The 26,597-nt window shown below is 43.6% G+C and overlaps 1 protein-coding gene across 1 annotated transcript in view; it reads right to left on the bottom strand.

The window, feature by feature from the left end:
- ANOS1 (anosmin 1) overlaps positions 1-26,597 on the bottom strand; it is a 426,084-nt gene that overhangs the window by 114,699 nt on the left and 284,788 nt on the right. The window contains exons 3-5 of the mRNA XM_069640752.1: positions 18,485-18,547; positions 15,270-15,492; positions 3,310-3,494 (exon numbers count right to left, since the gene is read on the bottom strand). Coding sequence (XP_069496853.1) covers positions 3,310-3,494; positions 15,270-15,492; positions 18,485-18,547 — 471 coding nt within the window. The remainder of the gene's footprint in view (positions 1-3,309; positions 3,495-15,269; positions 15,493-18,484; positions 18,548-26,597) is intronic.

Genomic DNA, 26,597 nt, shown 5'->3' with positions numbered 1-26,597 from the left:
CCCATTTCCACATTCATTCTCTCTCTCTCCCTCTATTTTGCCACTACTTTTGCTCAGTCGCACTCACTTGTCCTCTCCCCATCTCATACTCTCTCTCTAGCTGCTTCCCAATTTGATTTCTATTATGTCTCCCTTCTCGCTCTCATTCTTGCTCACAGTTTATCTGTAATTCTCCCTCAGCCTCATTTATTCTCTCCTCTCTCCCTGTTATGTCCCTCTTCTCTCTCGCATCCAATTATCCCCTACCGTCTTTCTCTCCCTCCAATTCCCTCTCTCTTTCATTCCAACCTTTCTTATGCTGCCTTTTTCTTTCACTTTCTGTCTCTCCTCAGCTCAGCAGCTCCCCTCTCCTCACTGGGTAAAATGGTAAGAATGGAGGCTTGCATGATGGCCAAATATTCCCTGAGCATGTCCTATCGCCATGGAGGTAAGAGACATTTGGAGGTTGGGGGGCATGTGGTTTGCCCGCAAATGGCAGCCATGTTGAGTGGGACAGGTCATTGCGCCACAGGCTGCTGACCCCCACATGAATCACAGGAGGAGGGTTTGGGAAAAATGGCTGAAGCTATTCTGAACACAGATGTGTTCTACGAAGAGTAAATGACATAATGCTCGCCTCCCTACCATTGAAGTAGGATCCTGTCAGAAGGAAATGAACACATTTTGGCAGTAGCTTTCAGGATTTTTTTCTTAAATAGTGCACTTACCCCCAATGCCACATCACAGTGAGCATGCACATGGCTACAAAAGCTGAGTATTTATGATGTTTGATTTCTCCCTATGACTCTTAGATGACAATTGCCTCAACCAGTGGTGGGGTGGGAAGGTCACTGACCATTTGATTATCACTGATTTAAATGGATGTGACCATGACCTTGTGAAAAAAGGATACCCTCTATGTATACTCTGTGATGGGATACCATCTACAAGAGCCAGAAGCCTTACCTTTTTTACATGTTCAGTGCTAAAATGATGCAGGTAATTCTGTCTCTGAAAACGAGTTCTGCTAATCAGACTCTTCTCCTAAATGCGCCATGCCAGAAAGCATATTGTGCCATTAAGCTGACTGTGACTGTGTATTGACATCACCCAGCAACTGCTCTGCAGTGGCAAGAGGGCAGGTTCAAAGGTCATGTGTACATTGCCCCTGGTCAACCTGCATGAAGTGGAATGCAACTTAAATGATTGGCATTCCTGGTTGGACATGGTGGCCACTGGAATTACACAATTATAAAGCCACAAACATATTATTGCCAGCTTGGTGAGATGATGTATTGATGACAGGACTGAGTGTACCCACAACAACCATGCTGGACCCAGCCCAGAAAGCTTTTCTTGTGAAACCTGAAGTAGGAACCCTCCCTGGAAGGTCCACTGGAATCCAGTGCTTCAAAAACAGTCCTGGCATAATAAGGATTTAGGAACCATTATGACTTGTGTAGTTTCCCCATGGAATTCTACAATTGATAATCATCATTACTGCATGCAGAACTCTGAGGGTCTCTGCAACATGCATACCTTAAGCATGCTGTAACAGATGCAGATTTCCAGAAATATTGCGTGCAGCATTTCTGAAAACGTCCATATAAAATTACATGCACCTCAAAAAAATTAAAAACCCATGTTTTCTGGGCTATGGAAATGGATGAGGTAGAGTGGTAGATCATGCCACTACTGTGCCATGCACATCAATGCACAGTAGGGTCAGAGATGACCTTTCTAAGCATGACCTTGAAGAGGGGCTGAGAAGATGGGCAGACTGCCCCTGGGTGGTAGCACTGTGTGGCATAAGTCAACATAACATCTGAGGAGGCCACTTTTTGAGACCTACGAGTGGCCTCCCCAGGCATTTGTGCCTCTTATGGGCAGATGGATTCACTCAAACATCCCTTCACATGAGTAATTTTTAAAACAACAGATGGTGTTTCCAACTTACATCTCCTTTTAGTAGTAATGTGATGGATTTTTTGAGTTCTTTGACCTCATGATTTGATGGTTCTTACTGTATGCCTTAAGCCCCAGTTCATAATCAGGCAGGTGGTAAAAACAGGCAGTATTTGAGCTACCACAGCCTAAGCTACAGGGCCTGATTCATGGAATTCTTTGCATGGTGCAAAGTACTTTTCACTCTTGCAAAGTGACTTTGCACTGCCAACAAACACTTAGCACTTTCCCATGAATCAGGGTGGTGCAGTGCAAAGTGTATTTTTGCAGTGCAATGTGATTTTGCAAGGCAAAAAGACACACTGCACTGTTCCATGAATCAGGGTGTTTTTAGCAGTGAAAAGTACTTTGCATCGTGCAAAATATTGCATGAATGGGGCCCTTAGTGTGGGCCTATGTGTCAGATTCATTAAAGTTAACCAGCATTTACACCTACTTCAGTAGTTACATTCAGACATACTTAAAATGCACCCAATTAGCAAAACGGGAACGGAAATGCAAACTACTGCGAATTTGCCCTGCCGAGCACAATGGCGCCAATTCACAAACACTTGAGTACATTTACTTTCCATTTCCTTTTGCAAATCAGACACATTTTACCTGTGTGTAAAATGCACACTTCAACGGGGTGTAAGTGCTGCTTTCTGTTTGAATCCCGCCCTATAATGGCTTCCTACTGCAGTCTTAATGCGGTGTTATCAAGCAATGGAAACATACGAGCGGGCTCTCTGAAAAGCAAAACAAACCACGGTATGATTGAGTATATACAATGACCACACCGTTCATTGCTCTAATCTAATTGCAGTAACCATGAGTTTATTTGTTATGCTGTCTTCTGGGGTGGAGGAAAACCGGGTGTGCTCTGAGGGTTTCACGGCACAGGACCATTCCAAACCAATTACAATAGCTTAGTAAAGTGGGCTTTTCCTAGGTCTCATTCTCCGGGAGAGCTCTAGTCAACCTTTGACCTCACATTTTCTGACTTCAGGGTTTGAAAAGGCAAATTCATTAGCTTATGAAGCACTTGACATCATCCGAGTGGGTGCTGTCTTTCTTTTAAAACTTCTTAAAAGAGAGCGTGGAAGAATAATAAAGCAAGAAAGATCCAAAATGGCCAATACAAAAGAAGTCTTCTGGTAGCAGCTTGTAAGATAGCTCCGCGGGTTGAGCGCTCACTGCTGTGATCTGTATGGAATCTACAGGTTCGAATCCCTGCAAAGCCAACCCCGTCTTTCATCTTTCTGAGGTGCCTAAACGAGAACCAACTTGGGTGATAAATGTATGCAAATATGTCCTATGTACAGCGCTTTGGTGAAAGCTCTATACAAATAATAAATCCTTATTCGCTCTTTGCTGGTGACTAACCTGGGTCAAGGTTTGCCAACTGGTTGCATCGTCTTCACTGGGATGAATGCCATAATTCCACCGCTTCTGCACCACGTAGATCACGGGCTCCACTGAGATGTTGAATTTGGAGGACCACTTCACCTCCAGCCCGCCGGACTGCAGTTCACTAAAGCTCAGCTCTTTCCTTGGTTTTAATGGAACACCTGAGATAGAAACAAGAGAAAAACTTCAGTGCTGGGCACACACACACACCCCCGCGCCCCCCTCTCTGCACCAACAAGGAGAGATTCCCTAATCAGAGAGGTGTGTCGATTTCTTCCTGTGCACCCAGTTTATGCAGGTGATTAACTACATGCAAACAAGGCCTAACTGGTTGAATGTTCTTCTTTTGTTAAGTTATCCAATATTTACACTGCGCCCAGAACAACCAAAATCAGAGAGCAAAACCAATTGGGATGAGTGAGAGGGCATAAGGTTGTCGAAGTAGGGATGTGTGTTTCTCAAATGTGATTAGTTAATGATAATCATGAGTGTAGGACTCAGAAGAGTATAGCTGGGATTAGAGCAGAGTTTTATTGTGATGGCCATATCTAGAGTCGGCAAAGCATGGCACTGCTTTAAGCTGTTAAATTAATCTTCTCAGATAGTACATACAGACCTAACAGCATTCTTGACCGTCAAAGAAGGGGCAGAACGGTACGAAGGTGCAATATGCCATTCTTAAAATACAGGGCAGAGACGCACATACTTAATCAACTAATCGCCACCTAAATATTCTCCTAATGCAGCGGGCTCAGCAAATATGAAGAGCAACCACAAAGAAAGTGTTAAAGTGACCACTCATAGCACTTAAGGTGTAGACTAGATGCAATCGTACCAAAATGTCACCACGATTGTGGCGACATTACTAAGACTGCGCTTGAGCATGGTACAAAAATCCTGACCCCCATTACTGCACCCAAGCGGAGCAGGAGTTGTGGGGGTGTCCCCCACTCTCCTTGGATGCAGTAACGGGGGTCGGGCATTGCAGGGATGTCCCCTGTTTACCATTACGGTAAGCGGGGGATACAATATTTAAAAAAGAACCCTGCAGCGTCAGCACCGCCCCACATAAGTGGGAGGAACAGATGCCGCAGGGGTACAAGGCCGTCGGCGGCACACACAGAAGTGCACTGCAGTAAAGGTAAGTGGGTGGTTGGGGGCTAGAGGGGTGCGGGTTTGAGGATTGCAGGCAGGAGCAGGCGGGCAACAGTCATGTATCTGATCACTGCGCCCCGCCATAATTATAGTCGACATTTTTGTCTGCGGATTTTCGGGCGGCGCAGTGATCACATTGATTCGAATAGACAAGTGTGCTTGAAGCTGAACGACCCATGTTTGTTATATATCAGCTTATTTGTAATGCTATGAAGTGATTTCAAGTCTCACAAAAACAAGTAAATACATAAATAAATGCCTTCTAAGAAATAAAACGCAGATATAAGTAGCAACAGCACACAAACTCCCCTCTCCAAGGCATGCAGAAGCTATATATGCCCCTTCATACATTGAGGCTTCACATCAGTGAATTTGACATCCATTAGCAGGTATCCTCCCGCTCTTCACACCTCTAACCTCTACTTTTAGAGACTTTCCAGAACTAACATAGCATAACATAACACGCATATATGTAGAACGCACGTTCACCCCCAGAGTGGCATCTTGGCGCTATTGACAGATAACAGAGGTTTATTGTTACCCAATGTAATGGTACTCATTTGTTCGACCTCGGAAGGATTAAGGGTTGAGTGGACTTTCTGGGATTCGAACCTGTGACCATGAGGTCAAACACAGGACCCTGTAGTGGATGCATTAGTCACCTCAGCCACAGACTCAGTGAAGGATACCTATATTAGAACTTGTTATGTAGCATTGTGTAACATACACAATTCTTTGTCATCCTATGTCGACCAAGGCACACAGGGGCTGAAGCACTTCATCTGTGCGAGAAGTCAAGTCCACCACAGCATGCCCTGCAACCTCCAATTTCCACAGGCACGGGTTTTAGCCATGCCACAACAGGGAGCCACCCTAATGGAAAGCAATGTGAACTCTTGTCAGTTCCAGTTTCTGCCTTCTCAAAACTCCTTTTTAATTACCCCGTGCCATAATCCAACAATTTGCATGTTCAGATAGGCTCCAGCTGGTCGGCATTACGGGCCACAGGACTCACTTGATTGGAAGTAACTCAACCTCCGCGGTGGACCTAATTGTGAGCAGATGGATCTCGGAAGCACAAAGGCTTGGTGCGTGGTGCAAGTGCACGGCCGTTTACCTTTGCGCAACCGGCACCATCAATCGCATATCCAGATGTGCGGAGTCCAACCGGCCAATGTGTTTTCTGTTACAGCCGTGCCCAGCTTCTTTCATCCATCCCAAACAAATGGCTCTTCTGAAATCCACGCTTCGCGTCTGAAGAATTGGACGTCGATTGTTGTGTATGTTTGACGCCACGGCAGGAAATCCCACGTGATAGTTTCTCGTTTGTGTCAGCGACACATGTTTTCCGCACAACTGAACGGAAACATTTAATGGCCAGTAGTAGAAAGTCAGGGTGCTTTTTTTACTAGAACAACTACATCTAGTACAGAAATGCAGCCAAAGTCCCTGGAAAGAGTGTCATCGTCTCTATAAAGTCACGTTGGAGGTTGTTCCTTTCAGGATAATTTTGAGGTACACATGTAATATTCCCTGTAATGCACATGTGATATTGAAAGAAGATCATATTGCTTTCATTGGTGAGTCATGAATGCCCAAGCTATTTGTGGACTATAAACAGAGATTGGGATCAAATAAAAAGGGCCAATTCTGGCCAGTTGGGCAGTTTTTTCTGATTAATGTAAAATCAATTTGCAAAATTTCGCAAAGCAAAATTCTACTTTTGTAACAAATTGTCCACCTGTGAAACAGAGTGAGGAAGGTTGACATCGAATTATTGGTCACTGTGTGAAAAACAGACAAGACAGACGATGGAAATAACATCAGAACTGCCAGACTAACCTCATGGCATTTTGTATAATTGTTTCCTAAACAGGTCAAATAATCGTTAACGTCATCTTGCTGGTTGTCAGCAGACAACACTGGAAATGTTCACCAAGGCAACTCCGTTCTTACTAATAATTGTATCTACTCGAGAAAATGGACGCTGTTTGTGCTATTTCAGATCTGTTGGTTCAAAAAGGCAATTCTAGGCAGCTGCAGGGGTGCCATTCTGGCCCTAAAATGCCATATCTGTACTCACTCTAAGGGATAGCGTTGTAAAATTGTGCTTCACCTGTATTAAATCAGTATCTTACCCTCATCCTGAGCCCCTTTTCTCCAGATTCCCGCCACTTCTGTGGGACATTGCGCTCCTTCTAGAACATGGGCCTCCAAGTCCACTCCTTAAAAACGAAGTCATTTCCATATTTTCAAGCCATCCACACAAAATACATGTGAGTACAATGAATCTTGATGAGATTTGTATACTTAGTGGTTATTCTGAGACTCTATCTTGACCGCGGCTCACAAGGACCGGACACGAAAACCCCCGTTCTAGAAGATAGTTTGCTTTGCTCAGTCTTCAGGAGCACAACCAGATTACAGATTTCATGCTTGCCCTTGCTGGTCATAGTGGTCGTCTGGGACCTCCACTATGGCCTTGCCCAGGAACCTGAAGATGGTTTGCTTTGCTAATTCTTCAGGAGCACCACCAGACTGCAGATTTCATACTCGCCTTGCTGATCCTAGTGGTCATCTAGGACCTCCACTATGGCCCTGCCCAGGAACCTGAAGATGGTTTGCTTTGCTAATTCATCAGGAGCACCACCAGACTGCATATTTCATGCTCGCCCTTGCTGGTCCTAGTGGTTCTGGGACTTACACTATGGCCTTGCCCAGGAACCTGAAGATGGTTTGCTTTGCTAATTCTTCACGAACACCACCAGACTGCAGATTTCATGCTCGCCCTTGCTGGTCATAGTGGTCGTCTGGGACCTACACTATGGCCTTGCCCAGGAACCTGAAGATGGTTTGCTTTGCTAATTCTTCATGAACACCACCAGACTGCAGATTTCATGCTCGCCCTTGCTGGTCACAGTGGCCGTCTGGGACCTACACTATGGCCTTGCCCAGGAACCTGAAGATGGTTTGCTTTGCTAATTCTTCACGAACAACACCAGACTGCAGATTTCATGCTCGCCCTTGCTGGTCATAGTGGTTGTCTGGGACCTACACTATGGCCTTGCCCAGGAACCTGAAGATGGTTTGCTTTGCTAATTCTTCACGAACACCACCAGACTGCAGATTTCATGCTCGCCCTTGCTGGTCGTAATGGTCATCTGGGACCACCACTATGGCCTTGCCCAAGAACCTAATGCTACTTGCAACTACCCACACAAAGGCCCTCTTAATATCTCGCACACTACAGTTTATTCCTTTGTAATTTAAGTACCTATATCATAACACTAGGAAAGCTTTGCCTGTCGTCACAATGGGATCCCGGTATGGCTCCACTATGTTTCTGGCAATAAATTAATGACATTTGGTGGGAACCTACCTAGGGAGTATCAGAAGTCACTGTTTTCGGCTGAAGACATGCCAGGATGTTACATATCCCCTCATGCCTTCGATAACACAGGCACAAGCAACAACAGGGTCAATTCAGCACTGTGTCTCTAAAAGAGTTAGTTTCAAAACAGAACGCACACGGCCAACGCGGGGAGACAGAGAAAATACTTTTCAGGAGGGATTGACCCCGTTGACCCCCTTTTTTTTAATACGACATCGAAGGAGACTAAACCACTAACCCGACTGATAATCTGATTAATTTGAATCTGTGCATTTAATTTGAATTTGCCCTGATTTGACAAAGGCACATGTCGTGCTGAAACACGTGTAATCCAAAAGGGCACCATAACGTTAACATGATTTTCAAACCTTTGATCCAAAAGGGCACTATAACGTTAACATGATTTTCAAACCTTTGTGTGTTATGATTAAAAATCTATAATTTGGTTTTCTAATCAAATGAGATTGTGTGGCGCATTTTTCCATTGTGTGAGGAAACAATTCATCTGCTTGTCTAAACAATAGTTTCAAAACAGTCTTTCTACTTCAGCAACAGCCACAGAGGTTGGGGGGGGGGTGGGGATTACAAGCCAGGCAAAGGGCTGGTGCCTCATTTACAAGTCTAAATGAAACAAGGGCCTTAAAGCAGTGGTCGAAGTGAACGTGAGCGGTGCTCCTCCACTTTTTGGATTACGTTTTACTGTTCCTATACTTTTATTTTTTAAATAAACTGTTCTGGAATGGTTTTGTTTTAAAATAAAAGTGTAGGAAGCAGTTGAAACTTGCACTTCAGCACACTGCATTGACCGTTCCCTTAAACAGCCAGCGCATGTTTTTAAGGGGTTGTATTGCACGGGGGGAGTGGTTGTGGCGATGGGGTTTGTGGGAGGCGGGGGCAAGCCAGCAGGGAACATACCTTCACTACTTCTTTTCATAAACTTCAACCACTGCCTTAAAGTATGCCCCAGGACCATTAACTGACCAGTAATGCCCCCACACGGAGGATTATATGGCTGTTAGCAACCTGGAAATGATGCGGAGTTGCTAACAGTTGTTTTCTAAGTGCCTGTCCACTGCTGTGGGGATCGAGCACACCCTGGTCTTCTAAATAGTTACATCAATCAACAAAGCAGCATATCAACAGGAATAAGGGAAGGGTTGTTTGCTAAATGGACCCGACAACTAGCTCAGTAAGCAAAGCACATGTCTCTCACATGAGGCCAACCTGCATTTGACAAGTTGAAATCCTGAGAGTCCTGACTCAGGCCTTCGCCCTTCCTAGGTTGATTATTTGCCTAATTACGGCTATAATTACAGTGCTTAAAGACGGGAGGAATCCAGCATTAAGTTCTATAAAGCAACAAGAAATTATTAAAAACGTGTGCCAGATTCCATGCCTTTCCTTCCAAAAGCTACTCCCCATGGACATGTCAGGCACCCTGTAAATCCCCCAAACACAACTAGGAGAATTCTACAGCTATGTCCATACTTGGTAAAAACAAAATCATCACCATTATGGGGAAATCTGTCTATTGCAATATCCCAAATTAGTCTCAAACATATGATATTAAACTGAAGTAACACATGTCCTCGAAACAGGCTATATTTGTTTGAAAATGAGACTGTTGTTGGGGACCTGTGTACTTCTTATTTGCTATGTCATTCTAAACCATGTCAAATGATCTTTGCCCCCCAAGATAACCCAAGGTGTTGGGAACATACATCCATGCTTGTTTCAATGTCTATTATCGATGTAGATTCTAGCGCAGCTATCTCAGGGGCCTCCAATCTTTGGTGGTGGTCCAGATGTTTTGGACTGCAACACCCATCAGCCCTTGCCAACATAGTCAATGGTGATGCAGATGGTAGCTGTAGTCCTAAGCATCTCTGCAGATGCTGGTTGCAGACCCGAGCTTGCTGCATATTAGAACATTTTTAAAATTTGCGAAGTCCAGAACAGTGATACAAAAATCAAGTTTGTTGCAACCCGTTTTATACACATTTGACACAATTTCACTCCGTATAATAAGCAGAAACAAAATATATTGCAGTAAAATAAAAGCTAGGCATGAGAAAGTTCTGATGCGTCATACGAAACAGCTTAAAATGGCGTCCTGTCAAATAAGTGATGCGTTAAAAATGAAAGAAAAATTGTGATTTTACCGCCATAAAATCGCCATGCTCAAGAGCCTTCCTAAGTAGGATTGTGTTTTCTGTAATGTTAATGAATGGGCCTTTTCCGGATCTGCGAAACCCATTACAATACAATACTCCAGAGAGTTTCCCTAGTTTTATTACTATAAATTACCAACGTTTAGTGTCAACGGACTTTCCGTGGGCCAGTGTAATCTGACACATGGCCGTATTTCAATGGTACAATTAGAGTCAGTGACTCTGAAATAGAACAAGCCCACGATGTTTTTATGTGCATTGGAAACGGGCTGTTAAGGAATTTCAACTGCCTCAGAGGTAAGTGGGGAATCAAGCAACACTACTTCTCTTTGAGCCCCAAGCGGATAAAATGTGGAAACGCTTCCTTGCCACTTCCTGTGCTGAAAGCTTAAGGTGATGTTAAGCTGTAATCCTAAATATTGCTCGCAACCGTTTCATGTAGTTTTAGATTTTGTGCACTAGCACCTTTGGGCATACTTTTCCATTACACAAAGGCATTATACCTCGATGTACGTCAGGTATGACGTCATCCTACGTGGCAAATAATTAAAGCTATTGAGGGAGGGATTGGTTAGAGGAACACATATACCTATAGTATTCATAAGTGTTAATAAGATCATTGGCTGCCCCCTATCTGGAAGGCACACCTCGAACTAACTCTAAATACATATAATACAGATTATAGAGAAACAATAACAGTGGATTGGCTTGTGCAACTGTGTATAGCATGCTGCTACATAGCCCCTTATGATTGGTTGGCATACTCTTCTAACCGTGGACATTCTGCTCGTTAGCACGTAAGCAAAACGAAACCTATGTGCAGGGAATAACATCAGACCACTACCCACTTTGGTCAATTAGTCTACCATCTATCATCAGTTAGACCAAGAGCCAAGGCTTCTCCTTTGTAGCTGACCTTGATGACTGTTCTCTCCCCTGGGACTTTTATGGTAGTGTCGTTACATCACTATCTTCAGTTGGAGCTTAAGGAAGAGCACTTGTTTTCGAGTCTTGCACCAAGTTTCAGTAAACCACAAATTTTCAATTTCGTACTTTTATTTACTGCTATTTGATTTCATTATGCTAGGTGTTATTACCCCTTTTGGCCTCTGGAGACTTGGTCGCTCTGACATACGCTTTCTGCATTCTTGATTGTTCAGTACATGGAGCTTGTAAATGTTTTCGCTTCTGCTTAATCTGAAAGCAATGTCCTTTGTTTATAGCTTATCCATGTTGACTCCGTCTGTACCTTCTAATTATTTCTTGATGTGACATCCTCAGTCTCAGCCAAAAAGATATCCTTTGTTCCTTTCATGAAGCAGTTTCTTCAGCGTCTTTTAGCCTTGCAGCCTTGGTTTATCTCTGAGGGTTGACATGATCGGAGGTCTATCTTTTCATCTTGGCCACTTCCCTCACGTTATAGTTTCTACTGCAGCAAGCTTCTAAATATCTTATCTACTTTTCGTTTCTGCGTAGACATTCGCTGATGTTTCATCTCACTTGTCTACTCAGTATAGATGATTTCTCTGACTCTCTACATTCGATTACCTTTACTTCATCACGTACTTCTTTATTCTTTAAGTATCTGCATATCCTTTCTGTGCGTCCTTGTGTCTTCTCCACACAGCGTCACTTTACTCTTGTCAGTTTTCACTTACAGCTCCCCTATTTCCAATAGTGTATGCCGACATCCTTCTACCACATGAGTGCGAGGGTATATTTCATATGGCTGTCTGAGTGAATAACGCCTCTCATATCTTCGATGCGGTATTGGGATAATACTTGGGTTATGCACTGAGTCTTCCTGCTATTCTTCCAGTATGACGGAGATGAGGGGTGGGCACTAGAAATGACATCATCTGCTTCTCTACAATATCATAGCACAAAATATAGGTTTTTAAAATGATTGGGACTGTAACGTTTAAGATTGGGCTTGTGGCAGGAAAGTTAGCTATTTGGGCATCAAATGTGGCTCGGTTATGCAGTACAAGCTAGCTGATTGCTTAGCTGGTTATGAGACCACATGGACCATGTGAGTAACCACAGCACTTGACATTCTGATGTGTTACTGATCTGTTGTGAAAGTTGAAAACCTCTTTAGTTGGAGTTGGTGGCTTTGCAACTACCACCAGTGCCTGGGATAGAGCCCCAAGAAGGCTATGTTTTTGCTTCTCCTCTCCATGCTTCACTCCTGCCAGCCTTTGAGCCAAGGCCCCCAACAGGCATTCTACAGTGTTGCATTCCCTCTAAGCCTTACCTGTTCAACAGTGTGACTATCACTAAATAACGTCAGGCAATTCCGATAAGGGCCATCACTTGCAGGGTCACTTCATGGGCACAGGTACAGAGGTGCCCGAGGGATGAATGAGGGAATTCTAGATGATTCCTCTATATGGGTCTTCCAGGTATAGCATCAGATAGAAGGTGGGTTCTCCCAGGTCTAGAGAGTTCCCCAGTCTCCCAAAGAGGGTGACATAAAATGGCTTTATTACATACCTCTTCTTCTTGGAACTGTAGGTCTGTGACGGAGTTTCATGGACTTTCCAGGCAGTGTAATGTTTGTACCCAATGTTAGGGATGCGATGTGTCCAAGGCAACTGAAATCAGCTGCCTTGTTGCATCAGGTTCAAGAGGTGTGCCAAGGTGGGGGCATGCAGTGAGGGCCAAGCAGCAAACTACCTCTGTGCTCCCCCATGGCCCCTTTGGTCTGCCACCCACCATTCAGCATGTCTTCCTAATTAAAAGGACTGTTAGGACTTATTGGGAAGATTATCTTAAGCATGGTGACAGTGATTTGTGTCATTCTGATTCTTGTATGCAAGGTTGTCATTCAATAAGTGCCTAAATCCTCCAACATCTTCCCCTAGGATTCCAAGTTCTGAGGGACAAGTGAAAGTGGGGATTGGTGTGGCCAAATGCTACTGGCACTCGTGTTTTGCTCTGGTGGCCTATCTGGAGGAGAGCATGTGCCTGCACTCTGCACCAGTGTCACAGAGCTCAGAACAGGACAGAAGAGGATAATCTGAAGAGCCGGTGGCCAGTCTCTATAACAGAATCATTTCAATATGTTGCTTTATGCAAGATTTTAATGATCATGTTTTATGAAATGCAATAAATACTGTGGTGAGTTGGAAGAAGCAGTCAGACATTTTGAGGACATTTTTGTACCCTCTTTATTAAACTAAAATTAAGGCCTATCTCTCCCTATGACTAGGGAATACCCTACCTATTTAAATAAACTAAAGGTAATTTTCAGATGTCAGGAAATCCAAAGTAACTCTGTCCTCCATCAAAGCTAGCCCTCTCTGCCCGTACCACTCAATATAAATAAAGTAAAAATAGGCCAAGCAAATGCTTCTTTTTCCCTTGGTCTTCTCGTTATCCAGGTTTCTTGGTATTGGATCAAAAGAAATAAAATACTGTAGGTTAAAGCACTTTGATTTTTGTTTTGATGATTTCCTCAGCAGGAAGTGCTCTGTCTGCAATGAGAGAGGCCACATTTTCATTGATTCATTGTGGCAGAAGCTAAAGAAATATTGTATCTCCAGATCTGTATTACTTTCCGGATGTCTATAAAATTGTGCCTTCCAATAATCCCTTAATCTATATTTTCCTCATTGCCAATAAACCCACAGATTCACCCATTTATCGGTGTCTACATTAGCCTTTCCCTATGCTTATGATAGACATGTCTTCCATTGCATGGGAAAGCCATGCAGTAAAAGTGTAAGCCACGTTTGACTCACTGTTGGTCAAGCTGCTGCCTATTGTTTAATGCTGCCCTTTATTTTATCATCAAAAAGTAACAACTGAGGTACTGCTTGTCGGTACCCCTTCCCCCCAGCTGTTCTGGACATCTGATTTCTGGCCACCTTCTCTTGGCTCTCTTTCCACGCCAGTATTGTCGGTCAGAAATCTAGGGGTCAAACTCTCTGCTTCCCTGGCCATGGAAGAACAGGTGGCCACAGTATGTAAAGCCAGTCACTTCAAACTTCGGGTCTTAAGGAAGGTACTTTCTTTTATTCCTACAGCTTGCCAAGCCCCTGTGGTGGCTGCCCTGGTATTAAGTAGCCTGGATTATTGTAATTCACTTTATTTGGGCCAACCTCTCTATTTAACCAAGCATCTGCAGCTCCTTCAAAATGCAGCTGCTAGATATATCCTCCGTCCGTCTTTCGGCACTCATATGTCTCCGCTACTGAGTCAACTGCACTGGCTCCCCGTTGAGGCGTGTGTTATGTTTAAATCCATGTGTATGGTTCGCCGAGATTTCTATGGCATTGGAGCGGAGTATCTCCAAGCTAAATGTGTGCGCTACTTCCCATCCCGTCCCCTACGTTCTCAATCAGCTCTTCGTCTTGTTGTTCCTCGGCATAGGTTGGCTCGGTCAGGTGGTCGTGCCTTCAGTATTGCAGCTGCAAATGCCTGGAACAAACTCCTGCAGGCCATGCAGAGTATTGCTGGTCATCTTTGTTTTCGACGTAAATTGAAAACATTGTTATTTTAACTACTTTTTATTTTGTTTACGATCTCTGGTAGCTGCCACAGCGCCATGATGGCTGTGGCATACGTGTGCTTAATAAATTCTGATAACATAACATCAATGGAAGACATTTTGCAGTTGCACTGATGCATCTTCTCCATTCTTACCAACCTCCCCCCCTTTCTACCTAAACATATGTTCCACCATTTGTGTTCTTAGAAAACTATGCATACTGCAACTTTGTTCCGATCATTGCAAATTGCAAAATTGGAGTCTTGGTACCAAGCTGCTTTTAGTGAAACACTGGAGGTATGGTACCAAGTCGTTCATGCAGTAACAGTAAGGCTACCAGATGATTCCATGTCATTTCGGACACAATGCCCCAATCCTTGGCTTGTATTCTTCCATGAAATATATTTGTAGTACTTTGCTGCAATGCAATGGACTACAGTGAAACTAACACAAAGGTTAAGCACAGAACTCAAATACGATGTACCTGGTGATGTACCTGGTGACATGAAATCTTATGGTAGCCTTCCGTAGCGGCTTGTTACCGAACAGCTCATATTGCAAAACCCATGCTCTCCTTACTGCAGCACTTGAAACAGTTCAACCACCAACAGTCTAGCTTCAGTACCACCCTTCAACCTGCAAACCTCTGGTCTTTGTACCAAACCGTTCATACTGCAAGCCTCTCATACTGTGGCACTCCAAATGTCAACACGTATCTCCCTACCTTTGTACAGATTTTTGGGCACTTGGCACGTATGGCCGCACCCATTGGAGCAGCACTTCTTCACCCCGGAGCATTCATTGTCTGCTTCACAGCTTTCCACACATGCAGCCGCAAAACCGCTCGCCTTCTCCGGGGCCGGGCAGTCGCCTTGCTTCACGGACAAGGTGGATTTCAAAAACTCGCAGCTTGTCAGGCACTCATAATGCTTCTTGGGGAAAAGCGGCTGCAACAGAAAAGCACCATTGTAAGAGATTTCAACATTAAAACTCGACAAGATATTGCACATAAAGTACAGTAGGGGGCCGTTCATGACAGAGCTGTGGCAATGACATAGGTCCTTTTTCGGAATACCCCCATGCCGCTGCAGCCTTACTGCCAGAAAAGCTCACCGCAGCAGGTGTTGGGCTGGTCGTGGGACTGGGGGTGGCAAGAACACGGGGTATGGGTGGCTGGCCCCCATGGCATGTCACAGAATAAAGAGAAGGCTGCAAAAAGAGGGGGTGGGAGGCTCACCCCCCCCCCCAGAAGAACGACTGGGGTAGGGCTGTAGCGATCGGCCCAGTGCTGTGAAATGCCACAGATCCGTGTAATTCTGCCACTGAGAACTAATAATTTGCTATGGTTTATTTTATGAAAATAAAACATTTAAAAAATAGTCGAAAAAACGACCACAGAACATTTCCCTTCTCTATTTTTTGGAAAAAAGTGAGGATTTCATCTCATAAGTATCAAGTTGTGTTATCCTCACTGGAGAGACGGGAGAGAGTTGTCAAATTGGCGACTGTTTATGCAAACATTCAAACTGCTGAATATTTTCTTCTTTTCTTTGTACGGGTAAACAAGCTGTATCAGATAAATCGAAGGTCTTTGCATGGCACACCGTCCTTTCATTGACATTCTTTTTTTTTTTTCGATTAGCTTTTTAGCAAAAAGCTTCCAGCGAAAAAACTCACCGAAAAATATAGACGGGGTGGGAAAGTGCATATAAGGGGCGGGGGGTGAGGTGGGAGGGGTTGAAAAAAGAGAAAAACAATAGGGGATAGGAGGTTTGGGGGAAACCCGCCCAAAAATTGAACACATAAAATTCGATTCATTTTAAAACCCATCAAAAAAAAATCTGTCCATGAAATGACATACAACTCTTTGCATTTCCTTGTACTGAATTCCACCGACCCACAAGACAAGTTGTTTTACCACCTGAAAAAATGGGTTCCATACATACCAATGGCTGTTCATTAACAAAAAGTGATTTCTTTCCCCAAATCCTACAAAATCGCAGATTTAAAGATGATCAAAAAGTCAGCCACAAATCAACACTTGATTACTTTGCAAAGAAATCAATGGAATGACTATTAGTTAATCGTCATTTCAGCAAATATTCAGTGCTTTAGGGGTTAAACAGAAATGGGCCTTTTTCCCCGGGAACACTTCAGAGTGAAAAGTAGTCTTTTTTATCCAGCAAAAACACACTTTGCAGCAAGTTATTAAAAAATGACGTTTCGGGCCCCAGAGGCAGGCGGTTTTCCTGGAGGCTTTTGCTCCAGCGCTGCTCTGCGAGCTCATTCTGGGCCTTCAGTCGGCTGCTAAGTGAACTGCTCTTCATTATGCGCCTTTGATCTTCTAAATTTAGCTCCAATTGGCAAATCACTTATCAAGCAGGGCTGCTCGCTGAAATGCCGTGGGTGGGCGTGCAGTCGGAGGCACCGAAAGCGGAGTTTGTGAACAACATTTAATGCTGTCTTGTGGCAATCATTGTTTTCTGAAAGCAGGATTAGAGCATTCGGGCCTCCACTTTAAAACATTTACAGAAAAAGCACAGCTCGTTTAAACAACGGGAAGATGCCAGATTACGACCTAACAACGTAGGCAGGATGAACTTCATGGAAGTGTTGAATCCGCGTGTGTTGATGTATTTAATAACCACAGAAAGGACACGGAATCAGTGAAACCCAGGAGCCTTGCATGTATAGTGCTACCTTCTTTGTCAATCAAACGCAGACGGATTCTTTTGGCGGCGACCCCGCCTTCCAGATACACAGTGGGCTGCAACCCACAACAAAACAGGGAAACGGGACAGGTGATTGCCTGTCCCTTCAAGTAAACAAAAGACATGAAAACACGACACTGCATCAAGGAAGGAAGCTCCCTTCGTTCCACTGTTACCAGGAAGCAAAGCAGCTTGTTGTGTGCGACTCTTTGGAAGTCGTTATGCACACTGTAACGTTCCAAATGTTGTGTTCAACTGCTATGTCCTCACACTAATGAAAAGCAAAAAAAAAGCATATGTAACGCTGTGAAGACACAGTACTCCTCCAGGCCTTCTCAGACTGTCTGGGAGTAGAGGTGACCAGGCATCCTTTTCCCCTGACCATAGCTGTTCTTTTGTCGCAGCGACCGGCCTACTGAAAACCCTGTTCTACTCCCTGGCAGCAAGAGCCCCCCCATGCTTATCACCGGCTCTACCACCATGTCAGGCCTACTGCTAAGAGTATCAGGTCTGTCACAATGACCCGCCTGCTGCTTCTGTGCTGTCAGAGACCATTAGCTTGCATAAATTGGGAGGAAGCATGAGGTCTGAGAGAGGTGTGGGAGGGTTGGGGGTAAGTGGCAGGATCCCAGGCGTTCTTGTGTTTTTTTTTTATTGTGGGTGGGAGTAGGGAGGACACACAGGACGCTGGATATTTCTCGAGCTGACGCGGGCGGAGTGGACATATGAGGGAGTTGATGTAGGGTGGCTGGGGTGTGGTTATTTGTGTTGTTGGCAAGTAGAGTGAAGATGTGTCCCTTATTTATTTATTTTCAGTTCTTATATAGCACAAACTAGACAAATACATGTATCAGAGCAATGTACAAACTAAAAGAAAAAATATCAACAATCTGCAAATTACAATGACCATCGCCAATAAAACCCTAATCCCCTCCAATTAAAACTCTTTATAAAAAAATACACAATTCTAAAATCTAGTCCAATGAATTCTCATGGAATGAGAATTCGCTGCACTACTGATCCACGAGTTGGAAAAGGGGTGCAGTGGGGCTATGCACAACGTCAAATTGCAAATGGATAGGTATCAGCAAAGGGGTTCAGAGAACTATTTATGAGCTTCCCTCATGGCCTGTCATGTCCCTTGGAACCTCTTAGTACCTGAGCGGTCGCCTGAAGACATACATGTGAGCAAGAGGCAGACACAGCACATTTCTCAGGGCTCACGTACCTCACAGAAATTCTGGCACTGGTTTTTCTTCAGGTCCCATGATTCCTTGCAGGGCTCCAAACACTGGGGAAAGGAAATAAAATGAATGATGAGAGTGGTGTTTCCAACAAGGATCTCCGCGCCAGGCATTATTTCCTTTTCAGACAGTCTGGTTTCCTCCTATGGTTCCTATTTTCAAAATCTATTTGTGTTTAAGCCAGGTGATAATATTTCCAATGCTTTCAAAACAAACGGCAAACCTCTTTGCCATATTTCCCCCCTCAAGACAATTGCAGACAACTGTGATTTCTAGTAGATAATAAAAAAAAAGGGGTGCCTCAAAAGCTGCATGTACAACATGGAGAAGCAGCAAAGTCACGTGGTCTACACTGGTGTTTGTTTTTTTAAGTACAACTTCTCATTTAGCACTAGATTCAAAAAGTTTGTGATTAGCGTGCATTCTCCTGATTAACTTCAGAAAGCCCACGGATCAGCTTCACTGTAGGTTTACGCTAAGTCAAGCCACAAATTATTTTGTTTTTCTACAGTTTCACCGAAATTTTATGGGGGAAAACAGCAAAAATTGGAGGCCAACCTTTCTTTAAATGTACAGGTATGTCATCGATAATCTCTTGTTCCCTACAGATAGCTTTTCTCGCAACCGCTGCCTGTGCAAAAATTGCACATTTAAGCTTATTGTGCATGACTAGGGAGAGGCAAGAATAGGTGGCGTCGGACCGGCAACAGGTAAGGAGACGGGGTTGGGGAAGGCAGAGTTTCATTTGGTGGGAGGGAAAAGGGGAGAGGGCTGGGCTGGAGGAATGGGAAGGAGTGGAGCTTAACAGGAGATCAGGAGTGTGGGGGTATCCCCCGCACAAGAGAAGAGATGGGGGAGTAGGGGAAACACAATGCGATTCCCCGCAATGTCAAAGCTGGACCCAGAAAACCAGGCTTTAAAAAGCTGCCTGAGGAGAATTGACATAGGTCCAAGAGATCTATGGGCTGCGGGAAGCAGGAGGTGTGTAGTGGAGCCATGAGTGGCTAGGAGCTGGTGGGTGCGACACTTCCGGGGTTAGCTGGAAACGGGGAACATGAATTGTATCTACAGTGAAGGCACGGGGCCTAAAGCAATGAAAGGCACAAGAAACACATCAGTGGCAGCCTTTCCTACAGATAAACTGATCTCTGAACCTGGGAAATGTAATCAAAGTGGCAATGCCAGTAGCAGGTGCCAAAACATGTCCATCATAAAAACATACAACTGTAAGGGCGACAGCTGCCCAGCACAAATAATAAAGGACGCATCTAGAGATTTAGCCCCGTTTATCTCGAAGCTCATTAACTCCTCTTTCAAATCCAACACAGTGCCGGCCAACCTAAAAGAATCCTGGGTCCTCCCCCTTCTTAAAAAACAAACCCTTGATCCTTCCATCCCAACTAATTATAGGCCTATCACCACCGTACCTTTCCTACTAAAAATCATCGATAGAGTAGCCTATCTCCAAATTCAAGATTACTTAGAAGCTAACCATCTACTAGGCTCGTGCCAATCGGGCTTCCGCCCTCTCCATGGCACTGAAACAGCCTTGATAGATCTTAAAACTAAAATTGAAGAATTCAAGGATAGTGGGAAAACAGCGCTGCTACTCCTACTGGACTTGTCAGCAGCGTTTGACTTGGTGGATCATGCAGTTTTATGCAACCACCTCAAGCTTGCTGCCAATTTCACAGGGGAAGCTACAGCCTGGGTCCAATCCTTTCTAGCCAACCGGACCATGAGAGTCTTTTCCACCTCTACCTGTGCTGATCCCATCCAAATCACATGTTGAGTCCCACAGGGCTCCTGTGCCTCACCCACTATGTACAACATTTTCACCAAGCCATTGTTCGGCAAGTTGGACAGAATGGGTGTCACCTACACAAATTATGCAGATGACACCCAGATCCTCATACCCGTTTCGGGCAACTATGAAGTGGACCTGGCCTTGGTGAATAAAATATACATCCTCATTCAGACATGGATGGCCACCCACGACGATAAAACTGAAACCCTGCTCTTCGGATCAGACCATAACATAACTAAACTCACCCTGGACTATGCCTCATTTAACATTGACAATAATACTATTAAGGTTATGCGAGAGGTTAGAAATCTAGGTTTTTACCTTGACTCAGCTCTCACCCTCAAAAAGCAAGTGAACTCCCTCGCCTCTACAACCACTTACACTTGTAAAGACCATTCCTGTCCAGTGCCAGCTCCCTCACCTTGGCCAATGCCCTTATCATGTCTAGACTGGAATATTGTAACGCCCTATACTCAGGTGCAAATAAGTCAGTCATTGACAAACTCCAGAGATTACAAAATAATGCCCTAAGAGCAGCTTTGAATATCCCACGCAGAGAGCATATCTCCAAATACAGGACTGAGGCCCATTGGCTAAAGATAAAGGACAGAATCCTCCTTAAAACTATTTCTCTCACATCCAAATGCCTAAACAATTAAGCACCCCCTTACCTAGCTGAAAATATCAACTGGAGACCCTCAAACCGACTGAAGAGATCTGCCAACACCTTCTTACTCGAAGTCCCTAGATTTAAACTTACCACGGCGGGTGGATCTAGCTTCCCTGTTAGAGCTGCACAATCATGGAACATACTCCCACCTGACCTCAGACGCCCATTACCCTACACTAGATTTAGAAGTAACGCTCTCAAATGGCTGCACAACAACGATATGTAATATCCACCCTTATCTAGCTGATCATGATATACATATGTTAAGACTGTATTCTTCTAATGCTGACCCATTATGACCCTATATGTACTGTATCATTTGTATCATTTGTTGAAAGTTACCTCTGTTTTGTAATAGCCTGTGTCAGGCACTGTAACTAAACTTCGAGTCTATTTGTACTGTTCCGCCCAGCTGCCCAAGGGCTTGGCGCGCTTTATCAAATAAATAAACAAACAAACATAACAGTGATGGCTTGACACAAATATCATTTTCTGACCCCTTTAAGGTCTCACCTGTGATGGATTTGCCCAAACATGCCAGAGTATGTCCCTCTCTGGATAACCTGTGATGGTTCTGCCTAAACAAGCCAATAATTGCCCCTGTAAGAACATGCCTGTGCACATGTACGAATATGGAAGTTACATTGAGCATGATCATAGTAGGAAGACGTTTGTTCACCTCAGTGAATGGAAGTCTTTTTACTATGTCGATGCTTAATACAAACCTTAACCTGCACACGGAAAAAACTGTATTTGACACACAACATCATTCAGTGCATTCTCCCTGCAGGCTTCTTGTATCACAGTCGCTGCGCCAGGCTTCTCCCAGTAACAATTGCAACAAATGCAAAGCACACAAAACATCAGGCATAGCAACAGTATTTTTCCGGTTTCATCTACAAAGCAAATATTTCATCTCAGTGGAGGGATACCAGGTTTTATAGGTTATAACATAACTCCAGAGAGCATAATTATAGTACATTATACAGATCCAACACTTCTCCTTGTGTCATTCCCCAAATATTTCACAATCTAAGCCACTGTTTATTTGTATGTATTCCAGAGGGAAAAACTATGGAGTGCAACACAGGTTCGATCCCCGGGTCCGCGCTTAGAAACCTCTGGGTATTAAGTGCGTCATAAACACGCAACTAAGACATATTCCTGTAACAGCGCCTCGATGCCCCCGGGGCGGTTTCAGCACTTTAAAAATGCAACAAAAAAAGGAAAACAATCTCACTCTACTAAGTTGTGTCATATTATATGGAAGCACCTAGGCATAGGGAACAAATTCTGCAAGACAATAATATATTCGCCAAAGATAATGCATCAATCACAAACACATCCTGTGAACAGCTGCAACCCAGATCTATTCCCTAACCTCACCTGTTCAAAAGTCCATTCCTCCATTTCTGGTGCACCCCTCACTCACACCCCCATACCAACCAAGCAGTTATAACGTGCTGCTGCCCTAACCGCAGGGCATATATGCAACACTCCTCGCTGGAGGAGAGCGATCCGAAGGGAGATTTGTAACATTCTTCATGCAGTGACCATTCCATCCATTTATCATTAACAAGATGTGTAAAAGAACTATCCCCCAGCAGTTTGCTCTCGCATTAAGAGGCAATTAAAAGTGCATTATGCGCTACACAACTATACAAACATTTCATCTTTGGAACTCAACAATGTGTGGTACAGAGCTGTGTTTGAGATCCATGAAACACGGGTGCAAATATACTTCATTACTACCAGGGTGGGGGAGCAAGCCAATCAGTTGCGTAGGAACGCAGGCTTGAACTGCTGTTACAAGCCCGCTCCCCATGCCACCATCTTCCAACTACACTCCATCACTCTATTTTTTTTCTCCCTTTTCCCCTACTTACCTTTTTGCAGCGGGTGCCGCTGCTGCATCCGCTCCGCCTTCCGCTGGCCGCCATGGAAAGCGAAGAGGGGCTCCATATGGAGCCATGCCTTCCCATTCCATGGTGGCCATCTTGGAAAAGGATTTTCTTTCCTACAACGGGATGCTGCGGACGTCCCGTTGTAGGAAGGATAATCCTTTTTTTAGCACCCCGGGTCACCACTTTGGCAACCCGGGGTGCTAATGGCCTTCATCCCCCATTCCAGGGGTTGGAACAGGGGCTGAACGCCACAGTATAGCTATAGGGATCTAGTTTTGGAAGCGTCTAAAGATTCACCTGCTTTGGGATGGAACGATTTCTGAATGCTATCTTGTACAGTGGTTTGTCGATATAAATAGTGAACACTATCTTCTACCTTTTCTGTTTTTCAACATCAGTAGGGGTAGCCATTTAGATTGTGGATTTATGAACTCACACACTATCTATAACAAACATAACACTAAGAAATACAAACACTGTTGACATGCGCTCCAAATTATTTTGTTTAATTCTTGCTAGTGCTTTCAAAATTTGTTTTGCTTCATTATTGTCTTTGATTCAAACATTAATGAATGCAGCACCATTAAACAAACTACATTTGAAAATCAAACAGGACTACAAATACTTGCCATAGGTTGTCATTTAAGGCTGCAAAAGTTTGGATATCTATAACAAACAGTATGAAATAACAAATCGCAATGCCTGTGTAATGCAGTCACAGGCTTCTATAGGACACCATTCTGGAAGTAGAGGGAGATCAGTGTGTGATTGGATGCCACTACTATTAACAGTAATATGATCTGACCCTCCAAGGTCCGCACACACCCTCTAATTCTCAGTGAGTGTTCTGAGTCAACATATCAATGCAAGCTTGAGCAAAGGGTTTACAAGCCTAGCAGCAGAATAAACCCCAAGAAGTACAGAACTCATTTCTGAACTACGAGTGTGATATGTACCAACGTTTGATATCAAATCTAAAACAGTAGTAGTATTTAATAAATGAACAAGGCTTGTTCTACAGTAACGCAATACAAGGCAGGGCCCTAGAGGACAACCAGCTGGCGATGGAAAAGAGACAAGTTCAGATTATCCTAACAATAGTCAATGGTGCCTCCATGATGGGGGGTAAAACAAAATGGCGCTTCCCTTTGGAGGTTTCTTGTCTAGCCCACTGTTTACATTGGGGTGACAGGCAGCCTTTATGGTGGTCGGTCAAAAGACCGAAAAAAAAATCTCGAAATACAATAATCTCGAATCCAAAATCCCGAAAAAAAAAAAGTCGAATTTTTTATTTATTTAATTATATGCTTTTTTGGGGTCAGGTAAGTAAAAAAAATGGGTTAAAATAAAAAAAAATTAGAAAAAAGGGGGGTTGGGGGGGGAACCCCCCCATTTCGAACAAAAAACGTCATTAAAAAAAAATTCGACTTTTTTTTTTTCGAGATTTTGGATTCGAGATTTTTGTTTTCGGTTTTATTACTATAAACCATAAAGGCTGTTCTCTGTACGTACGTTTAATTTTGAGGACTGCGGCTGCTATTAGATGGAGTCCTAACCCCTTCCTTTTTCCTGTGGGAGAACGCCTCAGGAATAGCCGGGGCATAGCTTGTGGCTGTTTGCACGGTCAGGTCAGTCTCTTTATCATCGGGTGCGTATGCCCGAACACTGAGAATGATTTGTGGTATATTTAGACTTTGTTGTTTAAAAACAAGTGTACTTACCCTACATCCCGCCAGGGTTTATGGCACTGGTTTTCCGCAGGGTTCGATGTTTCACCAACCATTTTTATTCAAAGTATTTTCTTCTTTAATGCAATTCCATAAAAAAAACTCTTTGAAACTCTTTTTTTCACCTTGGGGGGTCCCAAAACCCTCTTCCCTATATGATTATCCCTGCCCCATTCCCCTCCCCAACCCTTTTAAATCCTTACCCCCCCTATAGATTTCAAAGTGTTTTTTCGAAGTAATTTCATCAAAAACAATTACTTTGAAAAAAATCCTGCCGATGAAAGGACTCGATACGTTCCGGTGGAACCTATCCTACGGCTTCGGGAATTCAGCCTGGCTGGGTACGTGTATAAAGTTGAAGTGCCCTTTTAAATTTCCTTCTCAGGCCTTTCAGCATTAATGAAATAAAAGGTCCTGATGCAATTTACTCAGTAATCTCTGTTGTGGTGTTTTGAGGCAATTCATGTTAACTCATGCTGCATTACTAAATGAGGCCCCTGCTAGCCTCAACATTGGTATGCAGTGATTACATCGAATCCAAAACAACTAATGAAAAAATAACGAATGAAAAAACAACTAATTGCAAAATAACAAATTTTGAAAAAAACTAAAAATGGGGTTGTGAGAGGGAAAAGTGGTTTTGGCGGTGGGAGAAAAGTATTATTATTTTTAAAAAGGGGGGCTTTGGCTGCCCCGACACCCTAAAAACAACGAAAAGTGATTTAGTTATTTTGAAATTAGTTACTTTTTATTCGTTATTTTTTCAATAAGTTATTATTCAATTAGTTATTCAATTAGTTATAATTACATGTAACCCTCACATGAACAGGTGGAGGTCCTTATTGCAAATAGTGGCTGCAAAGAGAATATCTGCACATTAGTGTACCTTAATGCAATACACACCGTTTAATCTGGAGCTATTCCACTAAACACTGGGGTACTAGAGTCCTGTTGGCGTACCCCTTTCCTGGCCACTAAATGTTAGCAGCCATCAGCCCCTCATGCTGTGCGTGAACTACACCATCACCTTATTTTACCCAAAAAGAGGCTGCAAATCAAACAGCTGAACATACTTGCAGTCATACAACTGAAGACAATGGTTTGAAAGGATTTCAAACAAGGTACTAGGCTCATGGGTGTAGAGCAGTGGTATTTCAAATCTTTTTATACTGAACCCACCGTTGAGTAAAAACATGATTTCACTCCGTCCACCCCACAAGCTAAAACTGCTTATATTTGCTATTAAAATATTAAATGCAGTCACCATAATTCCTTCTTGAGGAGCACCGCCACCGCACGTCTTTCAGGCCCCGCTTGAGGGGCCAGTCCCACAGTTTGGCAACCACTGGTGTGGTTGTTTATCCTTGTCTATAATTTCACTCATTTGATCTGCAAATGATGGTATGTTTGTGGGTTACATTGGAAGAAAGTGGAGGTTTAAGATATCGCAGTTTGGCATCTAACACTCTCACCGGTTTAGGTCTAGGCTGGTCCTCTGTGAGTTTTATAGAGTAAAGGCTTGAGCGTCTGATGGATTTGGAGAATACCCATCTCTTTCATGGTCTTGTCACATGGAGTCCATCAGGGGGCAGGCTTTCTTATATACCTCTACCATCTCTTAGCTCCCCTCGTGCGCATGCCTTGGCCAACTAACTCCAAACGACCAAATGTAATTGTACAGATCCAGAGCTGATGACAGAAGGATACTGGCTAATGCTAGTCCCTGCCAGATGAAAGGGCTCTGCCCTTTCTCTGCCTTTTTCCTGAGACAGATGCCTGTCATATTTTCAGGAACTGGAACATTGTCGCATATGCTACGATTACCATTACAGCTGGTAACGTTGTGAAAGCAGGAAACATATATATATATATATATATATATATATATATTTGTTTTTAATCACTGCTATATATTTATTGTTGTGATGTTTTTATTCCACTCACAATTGTATGGCTATTCTGCTATATGCATAGGCTTATTGGAGGCTT

This window comes from Ambystoma mexicanum, chromosome 7q (genome assembly GCF_040938575.1).
Source record: "Ambystoma mexicanum isolate Mex_15411 chromosome 7q, UKY_AmexF1_1, whole genome shotgun sequence".
In the NCBI taxonomy this organism is placed as follows: domain Eukaryota; kingdom Metazoa; phylum Chordata; class Amphibia; order Caudata; family Ambystomatidae; genus Ambystoma; species Ambystoma mexicanum.
The sequence above is the reverse complement of the archived record's forward strand: the minus strand, read 5'-3'. Positions and strand labels throughout refer to the sequence as shown.